Source organism: Pleurodeles waltl, chromosome 9 (assembly GCF_031143425.1).
Source record: "Pleurodeles waltl isolate 20211129_DDA chromosome 9, aPleWal1.hap1.20221129, whole genome shotgun sequence".
NCBI classification, from domain to species: Eukaryota; Metazoa; Chordata; class Amphibia; order Caudata; family Salamandridae; genus Pleurodeles; species Pleurodeles waltl.
This window is the reverse complement of record NC_090448.1, coordinates 1,098,039,887-1,098,065,124: the sequence shown is the minus strand read 5'-3', so window position 1 is coordinate 1,098,065,124 and position 25,238 is coordinate 1,098,039,887. Positions and strand designations below refer to the sequence as shown.

At 47.8% G+C, this 25,238-nt stretch overlaps 1 protein-coding gene across 1 annotated transcript in view; it reads left to right on the top strand.

Moving 5' to 3' along the window:
* NUSAP1 (nucleolar and spindle associated protein 1) overlaps positions 1-25,238 on the top strand; it is a 255,458-nt gene that overhangs the window by 76,024 nt on the left and 154,196 nt on the right. Inside the window, exons 5-6 of the mRNA XM_069208796.1 lie at positions 1,765-1,851; positions 20,516-20,628. Coding sequence (XP_069064897.1) covers positions 1,765-1,851; positions 20,516-20,628 — 200 coding nt within the window. The remainder of the gene's footprint in view (positions 1-1,764; positions 1,852-20,515; positions 20,629-25,238) is intronic.

Below are 25,238 nucleotides of genomic sequence, written 5' to 3'. Positions count from 1 at the left end.
TAAGATAAGGCTGCTGCTTAGCAGTAAGGGTGAGGGGCAGTTGGGTGGTTACACGTGCAGACACGTGTACACACATGTGGAGGCTGCATATTGGAGGCTACTGTCATCCACAGCCTGGTAACTGCGCACAAGTAGTCAGGAGGAATGGAGACTCTACAGGGTTAGATATTCACCTGGGATAGGACTTATGTTAGTGTACACTAATGGGGAAAGTTGGTGTGATTTACTGTTTTGTCTGTAGTGACACTTTATTATACACATAAGGAGAGAACTGCCTTAGAGTGCAGTTTTGCTTTCCTTTGGATAAAAGAGACCATTGATGCCTTGAATTGGGATGCAACCTGTGTGGGGGAAAATCAGTTCTTTAATTTCCAAAATGAAAATTGTCCACTTTATGGGTCATCCAGTGTTGTCCTATTTCTCTGGCTCCACTCTGGATCAATGCCCAGCCCTTTAGTAATCCTGCTGTGCCCAGTTAATTACAGATCTCTCCAGCAGCAGGAACAAAGGCCTCCCCACAGAAAAGGAGCAATTAATAGTACTTCACCCAGCTCTTGAGGAGGAAAGGGGTGGTGCTGCATGATCTGCATCAGTCAACCAGTGGCACACTGTACCAGCTTATTTTAAGCAACATCACAAAACAAAATAAAATGATGGACGGAGTGTTGAAACAGTTCCAACACTCAACCCCAGTCACAGATCGTTTTATTTTGTTTTGTGATGTTGCTTTGTGCGCCCTAAGTGGCAGGGGTATGCCCAGATGTGGGTTCCTTGCTCGCTGTGCCACTGGATTCAAGCGAGCCTGGCTGATGAACGGTGATACCCTGAAACCGGTCCCAGGATGCTTGTTTCCGGTCCAGGGAGGACCTGGCCTAGCAGTTCAGGCTGGACTGTTCCTATGGGGAACAGGGTCAAAACTGATTTGCATATGGCTGGGTCCACACTAGGGTGACGTGGTGAGCAAAATAACGATGGGTTAAACCCAGATCTGTGACTGGGCACACTTCAATGTGTCCTTGTCTCATTTGCGTATCCCAGCCACTTTGGTCTGACAGAGGCCTTAGGGCAGCCTGCTGGTCTGCAGAGCCTTTTCAAACATGGCTAGTATAAAAGGGGCAAGTTCGGAAGCATTATTCTTGATATCTCTAGGGGAAACCTATGAGGACCTGACCCTTTCCTGCCTGCATCTCTTACAGGACCTCATCCAGTTCTTCCTTCCTAAATAACGGCAGATTGAGGTCTGTTCTGTCCTGTGCAGTTAGATTTGGCATTGCTAAGTCCCATATTTTGGGAGTTTCATTTCGATCTACCTCTGTAAACTTGAAGCATATAATTTCTCATTATAACTTGCAAACATGTTAGCTATGCCCAATGAAACCTGAACCCACCTATTCTGTGTCCCTCACCCACAGTATAACTCTGTTTGCAGTGGAACCTTAAGCAAGCCAGTGTATCAGTTTCACAGTCTTTGTCTCTATATTTGTATGGTCTGTGCTGGACACACACACACACACACTTTGTAGTGCTTATTTCAGAACAAGACCTCTGATTGCATGCGTGCAGCACGCTTATAGATATGCTCAGTACCTGGATCAAAATCAATGTAAAAAGGTACTTTCTCACAATGAACAGATTTTAATGCCCAGATAATCTAAACTTGTGACACTGAAATGTAATTGGTTATAGTATGTGCAGCATTCTGTTTCGAAGTGTAATCTGAAACTCCTGTATTGATAGCTTCTTCTTGGTAATGATTTATCCTAGATGCAGTCACTCCTGGTGGAAAAATCCCAAGATTCGCTGGGCGTCACCTGAAATTGGGGAGCTCTGGAACAAAACCCACAACACCAAGTAGGTTTATTTGCTATATTTTACTTTAAGAATGGAAAGGTGCTGATATGATTGAGCCACCGAACAGTAAACCAAATCTTTTTATAGTTGCTTAAAAGAAATGAGAAAAAAATACATTTACTGTACTATCTAGGGATTGCAGCTTGCTTGATCAACTAGATGTTTCTATTAAATTGCTTGCTGATCTTGGTCTTGATTAAAGTTTAAATTGCCAAAAAGCCAAAGGTTTTCTCTCTGTCACATTCCCTTTCCTCTAGGGTCAGTGAAGTGTGTGCATGGACCCTTGCAGGCTTAAGTGGAAGTACATTGCGAAATGTCAGGCACACTAGAAATCACGTGCACCTTCTATTGGAGAAATTTACATATACACTATAGTGCACAATTGCAACTTAGTGTTTGTGGAGTATGCTCTTGTTGATCAAAACTGATGAAGCAGCAAATTGCATAATAGATTTCACATTTGGAAACAGCAGCACATTTGTTGTCCTGCTCTTCAGTATGCTTATTAAACTTCCTACTCTCAAGTCCCTTACCTCTGCTGAAAGATACAAACTCCTACTAGGAGTCTCTGTGCCAAGGTTATGTGACCAGAATAATTTCTCTTGGTAGTGATGTGCTTTCTGAGTGCCTGGACTTAAACTTATGCCCAGATCATATAACAATACAATACAATACAATACAATACAATACAATTTGTAAAGTGTGGAGCACCCTACAAGGAAACCTCAAATGGATCACTCCTGGAAGAACCCAGAAAATCTGTCACCCACCATGTGCCTCGGAACACAAGATGATCATCTGTGGCGTCCCAAAAGGATCGTCACTCAGCATAACCCTCTTCAACACATACATGACTAAACCGGACCAGCCACGTCAGATCGCACTGACTCAACATAATCTCCTATGCTAACAACCCTCATCCGCTTACTATCAGAAGACCCCTTAACTACCAAGGCCAAATTCCACAGATGTATGCTGAATGTCATTGAGTGGATGAAGAACAACTATCTCAAGCTCAACATGGGCAAGACTGAAGTCCTCATCTATGGGAACAACTCCTCGTCATGGATCACGCTTGTTGGCCTGCTGAACTCTGACCTTCCTCTGCTCTGAAAGACCACACCTACAAACTCAGCATCATCTTGGACAGCTAGTTATGTATGCAGAAGCAGATAGACGCAGTCTCGTCCGTCTGCTTCCACACCCTATGCATGCTCAGTAGGATTTTCAGGTGGCTCCCAATCAGCACGAGAATGACAGTCACAAAATACCTTGTTACCAGCAGGCTGGACTACGGTAACACCTTGTAAATGGTAATCACCGCACACCACCTGAAGAGACTATAGACAATACAAAACTCAGCGACAAGACTCGCTCTTGACCTTCCCAGACATCACCCCCACACCTCAAGAAGCTACACTGGCTCCTGATGCAGAAGAGATGCCAGATCAAGAGGCTGACCTATGCATACAAAGCCCTGCATAATGAAGGACCAGTATACATCAACAAATGCATGATCTTCCACCAACCAACCAGACACCTACGATCCGCCTCCCTCTTCCTCGCAGACACCCCCCGGATCCGCTGATCCAACAGACAATGCTTCTCTCACCCAGTGGCCAAAGTTTGCAATGATCGTCCCCAGCACCTAAGTAACGCCGCATCAATCTGGGAATTCAGGAAAGGACTAAAGACATGGCACTTCGAATGAACAGAGCAGTGCAAAGCAGCTAGCCGCTCCAGTGCCTTGAGACACATGGTCTGGGTCCCTAATTTCCTTATTTACTGCAGTATCCTCCATAGAAAATGCTTTCAGTGTTCCACTTCGATTCCATCAAGATGGCGTTCAGATGTGACGCACTTTTGGTATAAATTCAATTTGTTAGCACGTTAGTTGCTCATTAGAATACTGTAAGCTCCTGATCACCAGGGATTTAACTGGCAGTCTGCTGCTGCTGTGGAAAGTGCATGTTTCATTTCGCGTGTCAGAATGTTCTTATGAAATGAAATGAGAACACACTTAAAACGTGCTAATTATTCTTTTTACAGCACGAACCATAATTACCAGGACAAAATGAACCCCTCATTTTGTTCCTTTCTAAATTAAATGTTGTACATTTTACCAGTTTGATGCAAGTAAGATGGCTTCAGGAGTAATACTTTAGTCATAAGTAAGACTTTAGCACTCTAGTTGTTCTTTAGAATACACTGGGAGGCTGAAGTGGAACTCAAGGGAATCATCTGAAAGGTTGCTCCTGTTGGAAGTAGAACAGGAAGATAGTTTAGAACTATCTTAAAATGTGTCCTAATTTTTCTTTCAACAGCACTAACCATACCTTCCATAACCTCTATGGGAAAATCATGACAAAACAGTTCTCTCTCAAACATGATTCATGAAATCCCAGCAGAGTAAAATCACCTTAGAACACACCATAATTTCTACAATTAGTACAGCACCATCAGATTTTTATTGTAACTAAAATGTATCACCCTTTATACATCTTCTTTTTGCGACTCAAAATCTGACATTCACTACAATGCATTTTAAAGGGGTGCTACCATGTGTATTGGTCCGAAGATGGCTGCCATCACTTTCTGGTTGAAGTTATGCCAGCCAATCAGATCTCGACATGTGGTCAATGCTTAGACTTGGCAAAGAGATACAAATTTATTTTCCCTTTAATATCTCAAACTACTAAACAAGTTCACGCCAAATAACAAAAAGCACAATCTGCAGGACAAAATCTTGCTTTCTGTCAAATTTGGTCTAATTCCGTCCAGAGGTTAAGTCTGTAGTAGTGGTCAAAACTCCTATCAGAATTAACATGGGCATCAACAAGAGTCGCCAGGACACTTTAAAAAAAAAAATAATAATAATGTTTTAACATTTCCTGGAGATTTGTCAAATGATGCCAAAGATACAGGTAAGTCAAAAAATACTTTTCCTATGGAAACATGTCCGAACTATCTATTGGCTCACAGTCTTAGCACAGCATTGGCTACATGAATTTTGACACATAATGACATTTATATTTTCCTAGTACTAAAAATGTAAAAATCGTCATCAAACAAGATATTGGGGGTCAACGACCGCGGGAGCACCGCCAACAGGCTGGCGGTGCTCCCAAGGGCATTCTGACCGCGGCGGTATGGCCGCGGTCAGAAACGGAAAACCGCCGGTCTCCCGCCGGTTTTCCGCTGCCCTGAGGAATCCTCCATGGCGGCGCAGCTTGCTGCGCCGCCATGGGGATTCCGACCCCCTCACCGCCATCCTGTTCCTGGCGGTTGTGACCGCCAGGAACAGGATGGCGGTGAGGGGTATCGTGGGGCCCCTGCTGTGCCCATGCCAATGGCAACCCAAGGGTAGGTCGTTCCCCCTGCCGCTGCAGCTCCTCCAAGTTCCCGAGTTCCTGTGTTCCTGAGACCCACCTAACTGTAAGTACCCCCCTCCTCCCAGCCCCTCGCCCTGCCCCGCGCCACTCACCTTCTCTCCCGCTCCTGCTTCTTTTCCTCCTCTCTGTCTCTTCCTCCTCGCTCCCCCTCTACAATCTTCTTCTGTGTTCTTCTGTTCTTCCCTTCTGTTCTTCTGTTCTTCCCTTCTGTTCTTCTGTGTTCTTCCGGTCTTCTGTGTTCTTCCGGTCTTCTGTGTTCTTCTTCTCTGTTCTTCTCTGTGCTTCTGTGTTCTTCTTCTCGGTTCTTCTGTGTTCTTCTCTGTTCTTCTCTGTTCTTCTCTGTTCTTCTCTGTTCTTCTTCTCTTCCGATCTTCTGCTCTTCCGGTCTTCTGCTCTTCCGTCTTCTGTTCTTCTGTCTTCTGTTCTTCTGTCTTCTGTTCTCCTGTCTTCGGCTCTTCTACCTCCTCCGTCTTCTTCCCCCGAGCCTGCCCTCCTGCTCCTTCCTCATCCCCCTCCCTCACTCGCCTCCCCCTCTCTCACCCCTAGCTAACCCGTTCGCTATCTACCTCCCTCACTCCTCCTATCTTCCTATCTCTCTAGCTCCCTATCTCACTATCTAACTCCCCCACTCTCCACCTCCTCCTACCTACCTATCTGTCTTATCTATCTATTTCCCTATCTATCGACTTCTCTATCTATTTTCTCTATCTATTTCTCTATCTCTCCCCCCCTCCCGCCACCCCCTCTACTACCTATCTCCCTATCCTCTCACTCTACCTCTCTCCCTCACCCACCTCTACAACCCCCCCTCCCCTATCTTCACAACCCTACTCCTATCTCTCTCCCTAATCTCCAAACCTCCTAACACTCACCCTCCTCCACCCTAAACCCCCTCCCCCAGCTCCTCTCACTCTACCTGTCCCCCCCCCTCCCTCGCGCTTTCCCGCCGCGACCTCCTGCACGCCCCCAGCTCCCATTCGCCCCCAGCTGACCCCTCCCCCACCCTCCTACCTCTTATGGCGGCCGCTGCGCGACTGCGAAGCGGGCGCGCGCAGCGGGCAGACGCTGGCGCGCCGGACGCGCGCCAGAGGCAAGCCCGTCTGCGCCCGTCCGCGCCTGGCCCGCGCCCAGCGCCACGACCCCTGGTCCCCAGCTCCCCCAAGCCCCGCTGATCCGCTACGACCCCACCACCCTCCACGCCCTCAACCCAGGGCGCTCCAAAACCTGCTTCCTAGCTCACCCCAAACGCACCCATGGACCCTTCGCCTGCAACTCCTGCAAACGCATCTTCCACCACGCAACTACCACGACCACAAGCCCACGCGCCATCAACCACCTCAAGTGCATCCTGATCAACGCTCGTTCCGTCCACAAGCACGCCGTTGAACTTTGGGACCTCCTGGACTCCACAGCCCCGGACGTCGCCTTCATCACGGAGACATGGATGAACGCCTCCTCTGCTCCAGACATCGCTACCGCCATCCCCGAAGGCTACAAGATCTCCAGAAAAGACCGCACCAACCAAGTAGGAGGAGGTGTCGCCATCATCTTCAAAGACTCCATCAGCGTCACCACCTCCACCGAAGACCCCCCCCCTCGCCGCTGAACACCTGCATTTTCAGATTCGCACCGACCCAAGGACCACCCTCAGAGGATCCCTCGTCTACCGTCCTCCCGGACCTCGCGCCTCTTTCAGCGACGCCATCGCCGACTTCATCTCCCCGCACGCCCTCGCCTCACCGGACTACATCCTCCTAGGCGACCTCAACTTCCATCTGGAACAAAACAACGACCCCAACACCACCACCCTGCTCGACAACCTCGCCAACCTCGGCCTCAAACAACTGGTGAACATCGCCACCCACATCGCCGGACACACGCTCGACCCTATCTTCTCCGCCAGCAAACACGTCTTCTTCAGCCACACCTCTGCCCTACACTGGACCGACCACAGCTGCGTCCACTTCACATTCCGACGCGAGACCTCCCACCTCCGCACTCAACCCATCCCTCGTCGACAGTGGAACAAGATCCCTGAAGAGCAACTCTTCTCCGCTCTCGCCGCCAACCAACCCACCCTCACCACCGACCCCAACGACGCAGCTCTCAACCTCACAAACTGGATCTCCAACTGCGCTGACAACCTTGCTCCCCTCAAACGCACGCATCAACAGACCAACACCAAAAAACCTCTCTGGTTCTCTGACACCCTCAAAGAATCAAAGAAAACTTGTCGTGCCCTTGAGAAGGCCTGGTGCAAGGACCACACCGCTGACAACATGACCGCCCTCAAGAACGCTACACGCGAACACCACCACCTGATCCGCACTGCCAAAAGGAACTTTTTCACCGACAGACTAGACAAAAACAGCCACAACAGCAGAGAACTCTTCAGCATCGTCAAAGAGTTCTCCAACCCCAGCGCCAGCGCCAACGCCGTCACGCCCTCACAGGATTTGTGCGAATCCCTCGCCACTTTCTTCCATCGCAAGATCAGCGACCTCCACGACAGCTTCGGACACCAGACCCAACCATACACCACTGAACCCGCTTCCCCGGACATCACCCTCAACAACTGGACCCACATCAACACGGAAGAAACCAAATCCATCATGAACTCTATCCACTCCGGCGCCCCTTCGGACCCCTGCCCGCACTTCATCTTTAACAAAGCCGACGACATCATCGCCCCGCACCTCCAGACCGTCATCAACTCTTCTTTTTCTTCTGCTACCTTCCCCGAATGCTGGAAGCACGCTGAAGTCAACGCCCTACTAAAGAAACCTACGGCTGACCCAAGCGACCTGAAAAACTTCCGCCCCATCTCTCTTCTACCTTTCCCAGCCAAGGTAATAGAAAAGACCGTCAACAAACAGCTGACCACCTTCCTGGAAGACAACAACCTGCTCGACCCTTCACAAACCGGATTCCGAACCAACCACAGCACGGAAACCGCCCTCATCTCAGTCACAGACGACATCAGAACCCTGATGGACAACGGTGAAACAGTCGCCCTCATTCTCCTCGACCTCTCGGCTGCCTTTGACACCGTCTGTCACCGCACCCTAATCACCCGCCTACGCTCCACCGGGATCCAAGGCCAGGCCCTGGACTGGATCGCCTCCTTCCTCGCTAACCGCTCCCAAAGAGTTTACCTCCCTCCGTTTCGCTCAGAACCCACCAAGATCATCTGCGGCGTACCTCAAGGCTCATCGCTCAGCCCGACACTCTTCAATGTCTACATGAGCCCCCTCGCCGACATCGTACGCAAGCACGACATCATCATCACCTCCTACGCCGACGACACCCAACTTGTACTCTCCCTCACCAAGGACCCCGCCAGCGCCAAGACCAACCTACAAGAGGGTATGAAGGACGTCGCAGATTGGATGAGGCTCAGCCGCCTAAAGCTGAACTCTGAAAAAACGGAAGTCCTCATCCTCGGCAACACCCCGTCCGCCTGGGACGACTCCTGGTGGCCCACGGCCCTCGGCACCGCACCGACCCCCGCAGACCACGCCCGCAACCTCGGCTTCATCTTGGACCCTCTTCTCACCATGACCAAGCAAGTCAACGCCGTGTCCTCCGCCTGCTTCCTCACTCTCCGCATGCTCCGCAAGATCTTCCGCTGGATCCCCGCCGACACCAGAAAAACCGTGACCCACGCCCTTGTCACGAGTCGCCTGGACTACGGCAATACCCTCTACGCCGGGACCACCGCCAAACTCCAAAACCGCCTGCAACGCATCCAAAACGCCTCGGCCCGCCTCATCCTCGACGTACCCCGCAACAGCCACATCTCCGCACACCTGAGACACCTGCATTGGCTCCCAGTCAGCAAAAGGATCACCTTCCGTCTTCTCACCCACGCACACAAAGCCCTCCACAACAAGGGACCGGAATACCTCAACAGACGCCTCAGCTTCTACGTCCCCACCCGCCCCCTCCGCTCCGCTGGCCTCGCACTTGCTGCCGTCCCTCGCACCCGCCGCTCCACGGCGGGTGGGAGATCTTTCTCCTTCCTGGCGGCCAAGACCTGGAACTCCCTCCCCACCAGCCTCAGGACCACCCAGGACCACTCCGCTTTCCTGAGACTCCTAAAGACTTGGCTGTTCGAGCAGCGATAACCCCCCCTTTCCCCCCTAGCGCCTTGAGACCCGCACGGGTGAGTAGCGCGCTTTATAAATGTTAATGATTTGATTTGATTTGATGGGCACTGCAGGGCCCCCTGTAAGAGGGCCCCTAAAAGATTTTCAGTGTCTGCCATGCAGACACTGAAAATCGCGACGGGTGCTACTGCACCCGTCGCACCCTTCCCACTCCGCCGGCTCAATTCGGAGCCGGCTTCCTCGTGGGAAGGGGTTTCCCGCTGGGCTGGCGGGCGGCCTTCTGGCGGTCGCCCGCCAGCCCAGCGGGAAACACAGAATAACCGCGGCGGTCTTCTGACCGCGTAGCGGTATTCTGTTGGGGGAACTTGGCCGCCCGCCAAAGTTAGAATCACCCCCTGAGTGTCCTGTATCTGTTTTCAATAACATTGATTACAATACAGTTTACTGATTGAGCTTGCACACTTCCAAAGTAAAAGTAGAAGTGTCGCTGAATGAGCCCCACGCAACATTTCCTTGACTTAATACACTTCATTATCATGGGCAATCAGGGTGGTCCTTGTGTTGTATACATAAGCTTCCTAAAAACCACTTCAAAAACTTGCCACACAGGGTACTCTGTGACATCGTGGCTTATGTTCAGTCCACCATTATGTGTACTGTGGTGACTATAATTCACTTGTAATTCGGCAAACAAAGCACCTATCTTATCACATTCTGAAAGTGTTGAGCAGGACATAAGCAAGTTCTTGATTTCCTCAAGTAGAGGATAAACATTTCTACGGCTGCTTCCCTAGTGAATTAATGGTCAATGGAAGATGGGTATCCCTGCACAGCCAATGAAAGGAATGTTACGGCAGCTCCACGTCAGACAAATTTCCAATACCTCACTTTTGTATGGCAGTAGGAAAAAGCAGGGCTAGCCTAGATGGGCACTGGGGAAAATAACAGCAACTCTCCTGCCTCTTTCCTTGCTTAGATCAGACTCCGCGACATGGTGGAGTCTTTTTAGCTGTTGCTGGAATGCAGTCCTCCGTGTCCCTCCTGCACCTTTACCACGTCTTCTAGAGCATATGAAACGAAGGCTGCTGCTACTGTAGCAGTAAGACTTTCAATGACGGTCAAATGAATGTCAAGGAAAGACATGAGTTCTCCTTTGACGATTAATAACATATGGTTTGCATGATGCCATCTGGATCAGGTGGGTAAACAGCTTCTTATACCAAATATGAGTTTTACAACTCACATTGTATAGCTGAAGAACCTGTTTTTTTTTTTTTTTATTCACTCCACCAATGTACTTGTTATCAAGTATACAGGTGGGCTTGTGAACTTGAGCCATCTGACCCCCAAACCTTCATATGGGGAGTGCGCTCATCATGAATTGTAGTGAGCACATACACATCCTGCCTTTCAGAGAACTTGACTGTGAGCAGTTTGTTGGAATGCAGCGCAATGCTCTGGGATTTTTGGAACGTTTTACAAACCAGCTCCTGCGGGAATCTTTGCGGCAACAACTAACTACTGCATGCCACAGTGCCAGCTTTGCACAACTCACTAAACAGCTCTACTCCTGTATAGAAGTTGTTCACATGAAAGTTATAACCTTTGTGAAGGAGTGGCTGAACATGCTCCTAAACAATTGTTCCCGTGAGTCCTAGTGACAGAGGGCATCCTAGAGGGTTTAGAGTGGACCCCATTCCCGTAAACACAAAAAAGCTGTGAATGGAGAAAGTAGAGCAATCACACAGTATGTACAACTTTCTAAACAACAGCTGTAATTTATGCAGTGTCAAGGACTCATCAATGGCTGTATTCTTTCTTGAAGTATAATCGCTGGAAACCTGACAGACAAATATTTCACTACAGGTCAAATATTGAACAACCTGCCATGGTCTGGATGGTCTTGTGGCAATACAACAGAATAATCATTGAAATGCAGAATAGTCTGCAAAAGTAAAAAACAATCTCTGCTCATGTACTTTGTGATGATGTGTGTTACCTAAACCTTTCCACTAGACCAGTAGGACTTCATGCTTTGTTTGCTCACTAACCCCATCTTGAGCTCAAGGCCCAAAAATATCTTCAACTCATCAAATGAAGTGGGAGTCTACTGGTGTGCTCTAGAAAGAGGCTTCTAGGGTACCTCAATGCTTGATTCCCTCAGAAAATTTTCTGCTCGTTGATTTGTTTGCTGCACAATTTGCTCAAGGAATTCCACATCCAAAAAGAGGTGAATGTACTCAATCAGCAAAAAATTGGCTGCATCGACTTTACATCCAGCATCGCCAGTGAACAGCAGAGTTTGTGGCTGAACTAAATTTGGGGCTGCCAAGAGAGCCCTCCGTCTATGCTTGCTGCCGCATGTATCTATAGGTTGGTCTAACCTGGTACGTTCACTCGACTGCACAGACTCTGCTTGAAAAGGGACAGCACAACTGCCATCTCACGTTCCTCAATTACTGGAAAGCGAGTCTCTGTTTTCTTCCATCAGATGCTGTCTCAGTATCTGATCCTGCTTCAGAGTTGTCCTCCTTAACCAGAGTTAGGGCCTGAACAGCAGTCTTCCACCGAGAGGCCATCTCTGCTGACTGGCTAAAACCTTCTTTCTACAACATTGTTCTATGTTGAAGGCAGAAGTATTGTTCTGAATTAGTCAGTGGGTGTGTGCATGTGTGTGGGGGATATGTGCAACAGTAAGTAAACTTATCTTGGGTTACTAAAAGGCACTACAAAAGGATAAAAAGACACAGATTTAGTTCACCTTGCCACATATCCAATACCACAACATACTGATGTCATGGCTTAAGCAAAACTTTGTTGGAGGATATGCTGGGCTATTGCCAGTAATTTCCCAAAACCACAAAACTACCATTGATCTCGCACATTCACAAGTAGCCCCTGCAACTTTCTATACATGCGTGCTCCTTGTGAAAGCTCAGTGCTATCACTAGGGTCACAGGTATTATGCGGCAGGAAAGCACCAAATTGTACAACCAGGATGGCTAAATTATGCTGCAAGAAAATGCATATCATGTGGCACGTTCTTTTTATAGTTTATGATTTGAAAACTCAATAATACTGCATGGCCTAAGATTTCACATCAGTAGAACCAGTATAGCAGCCAAATACAGAAATATTCAACTGAATGATGACCAGTCAACCTTTGTGTAGGGTCATCCACTGCATTAGAACATGTAATCATATTTTCTGATGGATACAACTACCTGTGGATTCCTCACCTTATGAATTCTCCCAATGCGCCAGCATTAGACGGAAATGTTTTCTTCCCAGCTCTCTACGTCTACGAGGACGTCACAATTGCGCGGCTCCGTCTGACATCATCGTGGCAATAAGAGGTTCTTGTTGGCGTGCTGACGTCAGTTCCCTTTTTTCCGTGCCTTCGAAGCATAACGTTTTTTCCTAGCTCTTGGGATTTAATTGTAGGTTACAATGTCTCCTCCTCTGAAATCCGGATTCAAGCCTTCTCGGGAGTGCGGGGGAGGGGTGGGGGTGGAGTGGGAGTGGGGGTGGGGGGGGGGGGGCAGGGGGAGAGGCGCATGCCAGTGACTGACCCGCACAATGACTGCTTGTGGTGCTTGGGTTCTGAGTACAATGTGGAGGAGTGTGGTTCATGCCAGAGGAGCGGGAGGCCAAACTCTTTTTGGCCAAGGCGAAGAAGGAGAAGCATAGGAGTCATTGCAGGTCGTCTTCCGGAAAATCCTCGGTCGCACAAGAAATGGGGTCTGCATGATTCCTGTCGTCGTTCGGATAGAGGTCTGTCCCGATCAAGGTCTCCAAGTCGGCGACGTGGGAGGTAAGTCCAACGGTGACTCCATCACCTCGGAGTCCTCAAGCTTCACTGGCGTCTTCAGTCGTCAAGGTGGTTGAGCCTCAGGAAAGTCCTCGCTTTTCGCCTGGAGCGCAATTGGACATTCCTGATCCGGGGCCGGCGCCACAGGAGGAACAGGGGTATCCAGCCTTCCTGGCTCTGGGTGCGGACCCGGCAGCATTTTTAAATGCCATGTTCAAAATCTTCAATTCTATGGCCCCTGGTGGTGAAATGGCTGGTCCCATAGGTCCTTTGGCCTTTTCAATAGGCGCTCCGACTCCATATAGACCGGCGCTGTTTATGCTGGGTGTTGGTCTGGCGCCGATACCGTTGGTGTCGCCCAGAAGACCTTCGACGCCGGTGACATCACCTGCGAGAACAATGGTGCAGATGACGTCACCCCCATACTCAATTGACTCGTGTGTGCCCTCGGCGTCAATGGATTTGCTTCCGGCGTCGGATGGATCCGTAGAGCGGGGTATGTCTCCTTGTCCACGCCAGCTGAGATCTTCGTCAGTGAATTCCATGTCAACGCTGAGAATAGAGGCCCGGTTAGGGTCAAGGAGAAAGGCTCTCAGACTTGAGGAGGAGCAAGAGTATCGGAGGCAACTCGTGGAGGAAGGAGAAATTGCTGAGCCCCTGGGGGACGATCAGGGTTTGGACTCGGCAAGTTGACTAGATAATTCCCCTGAGTGGTATCTAGCCTCTCCTGGAGAATGTACAGTGGAGGTAGTCTCTATTCATTCTGTGGAAAGGAAGGCGGCAGATTTTCTGGACCTCCCATTACCATCTGCAGAAGTCAAGACTAATATCTTAACTGAGGTCCTCATCCTGCTTCAGCCACTGCGGAGCCACTTCTGCCCTTTAACGATGCTCTTACAGAGCCTATTCTGAAAGTCTGGAAGAAGCGCGTGACTTCATCTGCTGTTAGCAGATCGGTTGCAAGGAGGTATAGAGTGGCTCTGGGAGACCTGGGTTTCCTGTGGAAACATCCGACTCCGGGGAGTTTGGTGGTACAGGCTTCATGCTAGTCTCATTCGGCTCCTGGTTCCTTCCCTGGTACGCCTTCAGACAGGGAATCCAAGAGGATGGAGCAGTCTGCCAAAAATACCTTTTCTTCCTGTAGCATGGCCCTCAAATCTGCCAATGCGACTTGTGTTTTGGGCAGATACATACATGCTCTGATGGACGCGGCCAAGGCTGTGCTACCGGATATGCCTTTGGAGATGCAGGGACTGCTGTTGGACGCTCAGGCTGCTGCGACGCAAGTTTAGTCAGGTCTGAACACTACAGACTCTGTGGCCAGAGCGATGGGCACTTCCATTGTCACCAGAAGACATGCGTGGTTGAGGGTTTCTATGTTCTCGACGGATGTCCAGACGACCCTCTCGGACCTGCCCTTTGATGGGGAAAAATTGTTTGGGGCTAAAGCTGACTCTGCATTAGAGCGCTATAAAGAGAGTAGGGCTACTGCCAAGTCCTTGGGCCTGCAGGCTTCCACTGCCACCCCATTCAGATCCTTTAGGAGGTTTAGGGGGCTCGGACGAGGAGCTTCCTTTTGTGGGAGACCCCAACCAGCAGGCCAGCAACCTTCAAGTCTGCCCTAGCGAGCCTATAGAGGGCGGGGTAGAGTTAGAACAAGAGGGGCCACCCAGCAGCACCCTGCCTCTTCCTTTTGGGGTGGGGGGGGGGATTTGAAGGGGGGTGGCATGGTTTGCATCAAGGAAAGCAGCCTAAGTTCTCCGCCCATTACGTCTCATGTTTCTCCTGTAGGGGGAAGGTTATGTCATTTTCTCCATGGGTGGGAGTTAATCACATCGGACTCCTGGGTCCTCAGTATTGAGGGGAAAGGTTATGCCCTTCCTTTTCGGGAGTTTCCCCATTCATCCTTTTGCACAGAAGACCATCTCCTGTTGTTGCAGCAGGACGTTCTAGTCCTTTTATCGAAAGGTGCAGTGGAGTTGGATACAGAGCAGGAAAGGAGTCAGGGTTGTTATACAAGATATTTCCTGATCCCCAAGAAGGATGGTCGTTTGAGGCCTATCCTGGACCTGAGGGTTTTGAATTGGTTCCTCAAACTGGAGAAATTCAAAATGCTGACCCAAGCGCAGGTGCATCAGGCATGGAACCAAGAGGATTGGATGGTGTCTGTTGACTTGTAGGATGCTTACTTTCATATCCCTATTCTCAAGTTGCACAGGAAGTATCTCCGGTTTGTGGTGGGGTCGCAACACTACCAGTTTGCGGTCCTTCTTCACAAAGGTGATGGCGGTGGTTGCAGCAAGTCTCAGGAGGAAGGACCTAGCGGTATTCCCTTACCTGGACGATTGGTTGATCAAAGCCAAGTCTTCAGAGGTAGCTAGTGTATCCACCAGAAAAAGCGTTACCGAAGGTAAGTAACTTGTTCTTCAGGCTCTTAGTGTTAAACCCCCCTTCACATCTTTTCATGCAGACAAGGTGGTGCTGAGAACCAGGGGGGCTTCCCTACCAAAGGTAGTTACTTCCTTTCATATGGGCCAATCCATCGCACACTCGTCCTTTTACCCTCCTCCCCATCCATCGAAAGAGGAGGAGAGACTGCATCAGCTTGCCCCAACGAGGGCTTTAAGCTTTTATATTGAAAGGACCAGAGAATTTCGAGTGGCCGATCAACTCTTCATTGGCTATGTGGGGAAGAGGAAAGGCAAGGCTGTCCATAAGAAACCACTGTCCAGGTGGGTCATTCCTTGCCAAAGAGTAACATATATTATAATACAAAGAAGGATCCTCCTGTTTGAATCCGGGCCCAATCCACCAGGGCTAAGTCTGCCACTTCAGCCTTGGCTAGGGGCGTTCCAGTGGCTGACATTTGTAAGGCCGCAACTTGGGCTTCCCTCCACACTTTCGCTAAGCATTATTGCTAAGACGCGGAGGTTAGGAGGGATGGCCATTTTACACGGTTGGTGCTGCAAGAGTTCTTGGTGTGACCACTCAGGCACACGCTTCCGAGTGCGGTACTGCTTTGGGACTCATAAGGTGAGGAATCCACAGGTAGTTGTATCCATCAGAAGAAAAATTTACTTTCCTTCGGTAACGCTTTTTCTGGTGGATACACTAGCTACCTGTGAATTCCTCACGGTCCCACCTCCTCACCTTTGCCTGTCTGTTCTTTGGTTGTATGTGTGGCTATGTATGTATGTATGTGTGTGAATGTATGTATGTGTGTGTGTGTGTATGTGTATATATATATATATATATATATCTATATATATATCAAAAACAAAGTTGTCCTCATGTGAAAGCGCACTCCCAACAGGTTATATAAACGGGAAGAAAAAGCAAAGCCAGCAATTCACAGTGAATTCTTTAGGCAGTTTCATTATTCCAGGCCTTAAGTTATAAAATCATCTCTGGACACGTGTTTCAAGGTCAATCCTTTCTTCAGCAGAGAAAAATATAAAAGTGTTTCACCCTCGTAAGTGCAGCCAGTGCTGGAAGTGTTCCAGGAATTTCTTTCTTACTGCAAAGACCGGCATGGCTTCAGCTTGTCTAATTACAGGCACCTGATTAGTCTCTTTGAATACCAGTCCGCACCAGTGGACCTCTCAAGTGAGTAACAGTGCATGCTGGTTGTGGTGGTCCTGCAATTTTATCATTTTGCCCCAAGTGGGTTGCTGGAGCCAAACGAAATAATGAACCAAAGTGCAAAACCTTTGTAGGCGAATCCAAAGTAAAATTGTCAGATTTGCTGTGAATATCCCAACCTGACTGCTCTTATGTGACAATCCATTTTTAGTCACACAGACCCGCTTTGATGTGCAGTGGTGCTGCTTTCCCGACTGGACAGGCCGGTTAATTATCAAAACTGTTCGCCTCAAAGGCAAGTAGAAAATGATGAAAACTGACGTCAGCACGTCGACGAGGACCTCTTACTGCCACAATGACACAAGACTGAGTCGCGTGGGAGTCAGGCAATTGTGACGTCCTTGTCGACTTAGAGAGCTTGGAAGAAAGAATTTCCAGCGAATGCTGGCACACTGGGAGAATTCATAAGGTGAGGAATCCACAGGTAGCTGTTGTATCCACCAGGAAAAGCGTTACCGAAGGTAAATAACTTGTTCTTTAGTCACTTTTGACTCTTCTGAGCCAGAAACAATTATTTTACATAACTGTGCAGTTTATGCAAGGATGGTAGACCATATGACGTTTTGTATAAATGTGTGTTCCCTGGGGGTACGCAATGGGACCTTCAGTGGGAATCACACATTTATTTTTAAAACTGTAATGCATAATTTCTCCACAATCTGCTGATTTATATAAAAGTTTCTACCTGATATGGGGTCTAAAGTGACAAAAACATGGCTCATGGAGTCTAAAGCGGCCCCAGCCTCATTTTTGTTTTTAGCAATTGTGTGGTTCCCCATCTGGGTAATGATCAGCCAGAGGGGGAGAACAAACATCTGCTAATAAATTTAACAAATGCAGGACAATATGTTGTTCAGCGACCTCTGGGTGTTAATGCAACAATGCCATCACATAAACCTTTTGGAGTTGCAAGCTATCCAGCTGGCCCTAAAGGGTTTTCTGCCCCATCAGGTGCAGGTCAGTCCAGAACCTGATGGTCAAAATGCCTGCCACGTGGCATTGTAACAAATAGGGAATAGGTGGGTCACTGTGGCCTGTGTTTGGACTCCATGAGGCTTTGGCTGTATCTGGCACCTCACTGGATCTCGGTGAGGGTTGATTACCCCCGCAGGCTTCCTCAGAATCAGGGCAGATTAATGCCACAGGTATCATCTGGTTGATCATTAGGGGCATCTAAATCTAGAGGTGGCACAGTAATTTTATGTACAGTTGGGCTTGTCTGTTGGATCTATTTGCTACTTTGGAAAACGCTCAGTGAAATGTCTTTGGCAGCAAGTTGGTCTTCAGTGGGGCTCAGACCTCCTTTATGAGTTAAACCCCCACTCCACCCTCCTGTGACCACCCCACCAAAGCCACTGATACACGGGCACTGAAGGTCAAGTGGGACCAGGCTCTTTAAGGCTGTTGGCCTGGTCTGAACTTGCAGGATCTGTTATTCTGGTCTCCTTAATCTCCGGATGTATCCTCAGGTTTTGCTGAATCTTTTTGTAGACCTGCTGTAACAGGGCAGTCTCTGTATCAAACCTCCATAGTCTACCTTCATGCATGGTGATCGAGCAGCAACAGCTGATTCATTTTGATATATCATCGGTGGTGGCGGATGGCATTTTGGGTGCTCACTGTCTGTCCACAAGACCCATTTATTCTGGAAGTTTTGGTCTAAATTTGTCACCTGGTGTGCAGAAAATCAAGTTGACACTTTACATGATATGCTGTCTGTTGAACTTCTGTTTGTTTTGTCATTGACGCTGCAAAGGAGGGTAAATGCTGCTAATTTTTTTGAATCCCCGATCAGGCCCTATTGCTCAAATCCCCTATTGTGATGTTTATTTATTTTTAAGGGCTTACACACTTTTACCCTAGCCCTATTCGTAATGCCACTGTGAGATCTGAATGTGGTCCTTCATGTTTTGATGTGTGCTCCCTTTGAACCCATGCACAATTTTATCCAAAGGCTCTTGATTCTGAAGATTGTATTTCTCATTGTCATTACTTCTGCATGTTGCTTCAGTAAGTTCAACCTTCTTAGGGAGCATTTTTCCCTGACAGGTTGGTGCTTCGGTGGCTTGCCTCCTTTCTTCCGAAACTGGTTTCACCTTTTCATGTGGGGCACAGCCATTTACGGTCCTGGTATTCTCTCCTCCCCATCCTTCTAAGGAGGAAAGGCTACACTGGCTGTATCAAAAGCAGACCCTTAGTGTTTTTCATTGATGGAACTAAAGTAGGGTGGATGATAGTTTTCATTAGTTTCACTGCTGCAGAGAAAGGAATAGTGGGCTTGACACAGGCCTTACAGTGGATTGTCCTTGGTATCTAGCTGTTATGTCTTGGCTGAAAAGTATCTTCCTAAGGGAGTTCGGGCTCTTTCTACCAAGGCGAAAACTACTACAATGACCCTGGCTCATGGTGTTCTTGTGTTGTACATCTTCCAAATTGCCTCATGGGCATGTATGCATATTCAGCTGGCACTTATGTATCGGGTTTTCCCTCGGGTGCCAGCCGGGATTCAGAGAGTTTTGTAGAAATGCTCCTGCACAACAGTGGGTGGTGCTGCTCTGCACAGACACTATACTGCCATGGAAGTGACAGGTCAGAGTCACATGTGTCACAGAGCCACCTGTAAGTGCCACCTCTGCACATTTGGTTTCTTATTGTGCCTTCCGACATGGATCCAGAGCTCCGCTCTTGCCTTGTCAGTCTTCAGACGACTCTTAAAAACAACTTTTGAACAATGTCCCGACAGGATTCAAGCCGTGCTGTGACTGCAGGAGGAAAAAAGCAGAAGTCCTTTGCAGACCTGCACAAAGTGTGCCTTTAGTGTCTGGGATTGGGTCACAGGTGGCAGTAGTGTTACAAATGTTTCCTAATGCACCCGAAGGAGATTCCAGATCAGAAAGTTGAATTTGTATGTCACCGAACACAAGAAGTTGAGGTCTTCACACAGGTCACACTCCAAGTCACAGGTCGGTACCAGGTCCAGCTCCACTTACTTATGGAAAATTTTGGGTTAGTTGAAGTCCAGGCGCAAGCATAAGAAAGCGAATCAAAACTCCATCCCATCCCACCATTGTTACTTCAAATAGAAGGTGCAAGGGTATTACATTGTAAGTCTCCCTCCTCTTTTATTCAGAGCTAACATTTGAGAATGATGTTTAGGAGTTCATAGTAGTCAGGTCTGGAATGAGTAAGAAAGAAGGGATGGGAAAAAGGTTGACAGGAGGAATTTATAAATTTTTTAAATTAAAAAAATGAAATTAACTTAGGCATACACTTGTGCACATGACCCATTCTCAATATATGTTCATAATATTTAACATGGTCTGATGCGCACTGTTATTGTTTGAGAGGCATGCAAATGCGCTCATGTCATGTGAGAGTGCTAGTAGCAGGCATTAATACTATGCATCTATATGTACCTAAAAGCAACAATTTTGCATTGTCTGATCTGCACATGCCTCTCATAGTTTAATATCAATTTGCCTACTTAGCTTGATGTATCTGCTTATAATGGGAAGCATAGTTTAATGTGCAATGACAATGAAACTTGCTGCTTTCACTGATTCAGTGATCACACATACTACTCAAGGACCGCATAACCTTGATATGATTTATCACAAGACCATGTATTTTATGATTTATGGGGCCCAGATTTTCACACTGAAACAATTTTTGCTATTTTCTAATTAACTTCTATTTTCTCACTTTTTTAGACTTTAAGAAATTGCATGAAGCACATTTTAAGAAAATGGAATCAATTGACACATTTGTAAAGAGGAACAAGAAGCGTCTTGAGGCTCTTAGCAATCCAAGTCAAGTTATGAAGGTAAATGCCTAAACGAAAATAGAAAGCTGGGTACTTTCAGTATGTTGGGGCTATGTGGAACTTCACCTGTCAGAGGTAAAGCTTCTCTTGAACTACATATGTAGTGTGTATACCTAAGGTCTGGAATTCCTGATATCAGGCTTCAGATAGTGGTTTGGTGAGGAAAATGGCTTCATCTGAGACTAGGGCCTGCTTAATGTTAGACCATTTTTTTATTGCCTTTTCTTTTCTAATAGGTGTTGATAGCTTAGTCTTGATTTTTTTTACCTCTAAGTGCTGTGATTTACAAATAGACATGCCAAGAAATGTATATGCTAGTTGGCTAGACGTACACAGAAAGCAGCTCTGGGGTGTAAGATGATGCTCCCCAATGCATGATCAAAGGACGTTGCAAAAAAAAAAAAAAAAAAAAAAAGCATTTGCAATTCAATGGGTCTCACATTTGTTTGAGTTACAGCTACTGCCTTTGTAAAGTCTTAACCGGAGTTTTCTTGCCATATAAATTGAAAATTAAAAGTAATACAGTTTTACATAAGCAAGGCAATTTAAAGGGCCATGCCATGAGCATAAGTGTGAAGGAGTACACAAAAGGAAACAGAAGTCTGCTCACAGTCAAATGTATCAGCAGTTATGCAATTATCCATGTAACGTGGTCGATGTCATGCAAAGAGCTCGACTACTGCCCAGGGAGATCGCGCTGCGTAGGAAATAAAAAGAAAAAGTAGTTCAGAAGCCATACGAAAAACATGGAGCCTCGTATGTTTTCAATAGTTTACCGGGGCTCTTGAAGGGCTAAACACCGGAAAAAAGCATGACGTATGCACACCTTTCACAAATAAAATCAAGCCCACGAACGAACGAAACTGATGTGTGTGCGGTGGGCGTGGTTAAAAGCCAACAGAGACATTACAACAGGGGCCAGAGTTCTTGCGAGCTCAACCCTTAAACCCTTGCCAGCAGCCTCTGTGAAATGCGATTTGCTTCCCCAACACACACTGCTTAAATATTTGATATGGTTTCCTGAATGTTTTTAATTTAAGAATGCTGAACAAGATCTTCAATAGAGCAAGGCACCCTGTTGCCAGGTCATGATTCAATACTGTGAAATCTTAAATCTGGTTATTGGGCTGAGAATGAGAGGAGCAAGGAAAAAAATTAATACAGAAACGAAGACGAAAAGAAATGGTGCTGTCCCTTATGTAATACTGCATTATGGAAAGCGTCATTAACTTAATGAAAACTAAACATTTCAGTCTATGTTGCAGACCACTCATTTTCAGTCAGGCAAGAGGATGCATGGGGAGTAAGTCACTCGAACCACAATGCAGAGCTGAATGAGAAATGAGCTCCTTCGCTTACATTATGCATTGAAGAACAAGTTACTTATCTTCAGTAACACATTTTCTGGTAGTGAATAACTGCAGATTCTGCCCCTTATTTCTCAGGCGTCGGACTCCATCTGGAAAATCTTGAACAGTATCTCTGCACCGTGGTAGGTGGCGCCGACAGCTCCACACCAGGTGACGTGTGTGAAGCCTAGATAGGTGCCACCCCAGAACACTGCCGTCAATTCCTTTCTGCTCAGTCACAGATCAGGAGACCTACCACGGTCACTTTTTGACCAATTTTTTATCAAACTTTTGTTGAGGTGCCATTTTCCTTTTTTCCAGTGACCTAGGGACATGTCCCCTCCAAATCTATGGGTTTTAAACAAATTATACTGTCTGACCTCAAGATGGCTCGAAGTTGAGATTTGGGCTCTGATACGGTCCCTCTGTCCCTTGGCGGGCCTGTTTTTGAGATGGAAGCAGTGTACGGATCTTTGACCCCGCTGACGATATCACTTAGTCCTTCCTTGAGGAGATTGGTATGAGGAGGTGAGTGACGTCACCTGGATAGACACCTTTCCTGACTCTAGGTTGGTGTCTCCAACTGACCACTGAGGACAGTGTGTACTTTGCAATGGTCATAAAGATGACAGATAAAGTGCTTGATCTGAAGCTCCTGTCACTGGAGGTTAAAACTAATGTTTAAACTTGGGTGCTTAAGCTGGGGCGCTTAAGCTGGGGCAAACCAGTGAAGAGCCTCTCTCCCATTTAAGAACTCCCTCACCGATGTTCTCCTGGGTGCCTGGTCCAAAACCTTGTCTCTGGTCCCACTCAACCTCTAGGTCGCCGGTCGTCACCGCCCCACTGCAGGAGACCTTACCTTTCTCACCCAGCACCCCACCCTGAGGGTTTGGTGGCACAGGCTTTGGCAGTTAGTCAACCCAGTTCATTTCCTACTACTCCCCCCACATAGGGAATCCAAAAGGTTGGAGTCTTAGTTAAAAATAATCCATTCCTTCACTATCCTGGCCTTATGGTCGGTTAATACTGCTTGTCTGTTGGGCTGGTACTTCCATGCTCTGTGGGGTTCGGTGGCTCAGGTGCTGCCCATGATCACTGAGGAGGTTTGTGTAATTCTCATGCAAGCCATACTTGATGGCCAGGATGCGGCAACATTCACCATCATGTGTGGTTAGACACCACGGACTTACTCAGCAAAGCAGCAGGCTTCACAGTGCCTCTTTGTTGCCACGTTTGGTTGCGGACAACTGGCTTTTCAGGAGATGTCCAGACAAGCCCATGATCATGCCGTTAGATGACTTTAACGTTCCGTGACAAGCAGGATGCAGTGCTGGAGGGTTTTAAAGACAACAGGGTCGCAGCTTGGCCTTAGGACCTGTCCACTGCCCCCACCCACCTGCATTTATCCTTTTGCCCTCTGGCGGGGGGGGGGGCTCAGTCCTGTCTCCACTACCTGTCATAACCACAGTGCCAGCATTCTTCCCAACCTTTTTATGACAGCAGCAGAGGTTCCCACAGATTTTGCTAACATTAGGTACAACGCATGCACCTGTTCTCCACTACTCTGACTGCCCCTACCTGCCCGCCCAAATGCCTCTTTATTGCTGCTCCTTTTTACCAGAATGGCAAGCTGTCACCTCAGACAAGCAGGTTATGCAGATTGTTCAGCAGGACTACACCCTTCCATTCCTGGACACCATGGCATCCATACCATTGTTAATACAACAGCTGTTTGGGAACCCACCTGTTCTTGTTGAATCAGGAAGTGAAGGCTCTTTTGGCCATAGGAACCATTGAGAGGATGGCAACACTGGAAGTAAGTTGTGGTTGCTACTCCGGCTACGTACGGGTGGTGAAAAAGGACAGTCTTCTGACCTATCCTCTGTCTTTGTCTCCTCAATGCCTTCCTGAGAAAAGACAGGTTTGACAAGCTCATTCTTGACTGAGTCTTCTATGCCTTAGACCCTGGAGACAGGACAGTAGCGTTGGACATGCAAGACTCTTACTTTCATATCTGCGTCTTGCAGGCCCACAGACATAACCTGCAGTTTATGGTGGGCTTGAAGCACTTTCAGTCTGCTGTTCTTCTTTTAGCCTCACCAGTGTACCTCCATACCTCCAGTGTTCATAAAAGTGATGGCATTGGTTGCTGCTCATCTTCGGAAGTTAGGGGTCCCAGTCTTCCCCTCTTTTGACTGGCTGCTGAAGGCGGGTTTACCCCAGGCAGTCGTCATCCACCTTCAGGATACTGCAAATCTTCTACATTCAATGGAATTCACTATCAACATGCCGAATCACGCTTGACTCCTTGGACATTCCATTAACCTGAGCCATTATCGACATGGTGACGATATGGAGCTACCTTCTGTGGCAGAGTCCAGGATAATCAGGTTATGATCCCAGTGTTTCTGCATTGGTCCTGGATTTCGGTGAGAGTGACTTGGAGATTGCTGGGTCTGATGGTTTCCTGCATCCTGCTGGTAAAGCATGCCTGATGGTGTATGCAGACTCTGCTTTGGGATCTTAAGTCCTAGTGAGCGCAACACCAGGGGAAGCTCTCAGAGGTCAGATTTTGGAGGAGACTATATGAAATGTGCAGTAGTGGTTCTTCAACCAAGATGTGGTCAGCAGCAGGCCCCTTTCCAGTCCCCTCCCAGAGTAGACCTTTGTGACTGATGGATCTCTTCTGCAGTGGAGTGGTTATCTGGGTGAGGAGAAAACCCTAGAATTTTAGCAGAGACCCAGCTCCACATCAGCCTGCTGAAGCAGTGAATCATCTGCTTGTCGTTGAAAGTCTTACTACCATCCATCAAATGGAAGCTGGTTAGGGTGTTCATGGGCAACACCCACCACTGCCGGATCGCTATCCTTTTGTTCATGAGAACCCTTCTGTATAATCGGTCTGCAATGTGAGTCTTATATTTTTCATGTATTTTTCTGATGTTTATTATCTATTCTGTTGTAAAGCGCTCTGATACCCTCTCTGTCTTGCCAGCGCTATAGAAAACTCTCAAATAAATAAATAAACACTGCCATGTTACTACATGGTACTGCAACAAACCGGCTAGGGTGGGGTTGTGGACCCTTTATCAAGAGGCTCTGCAACTCTGGACATGGCTAGAATGTCCAGACATCTTCCTGGTTGTGCAACACCGGGCAGGTTCTCTAAATGCTAGGGTAGACTAACTCAGCTGTTGACTCCTTGTGGGCAACTAATTGTGTCTATGCTCCGAGGTGGTGAGAGGTCTCTTCCACGAACGG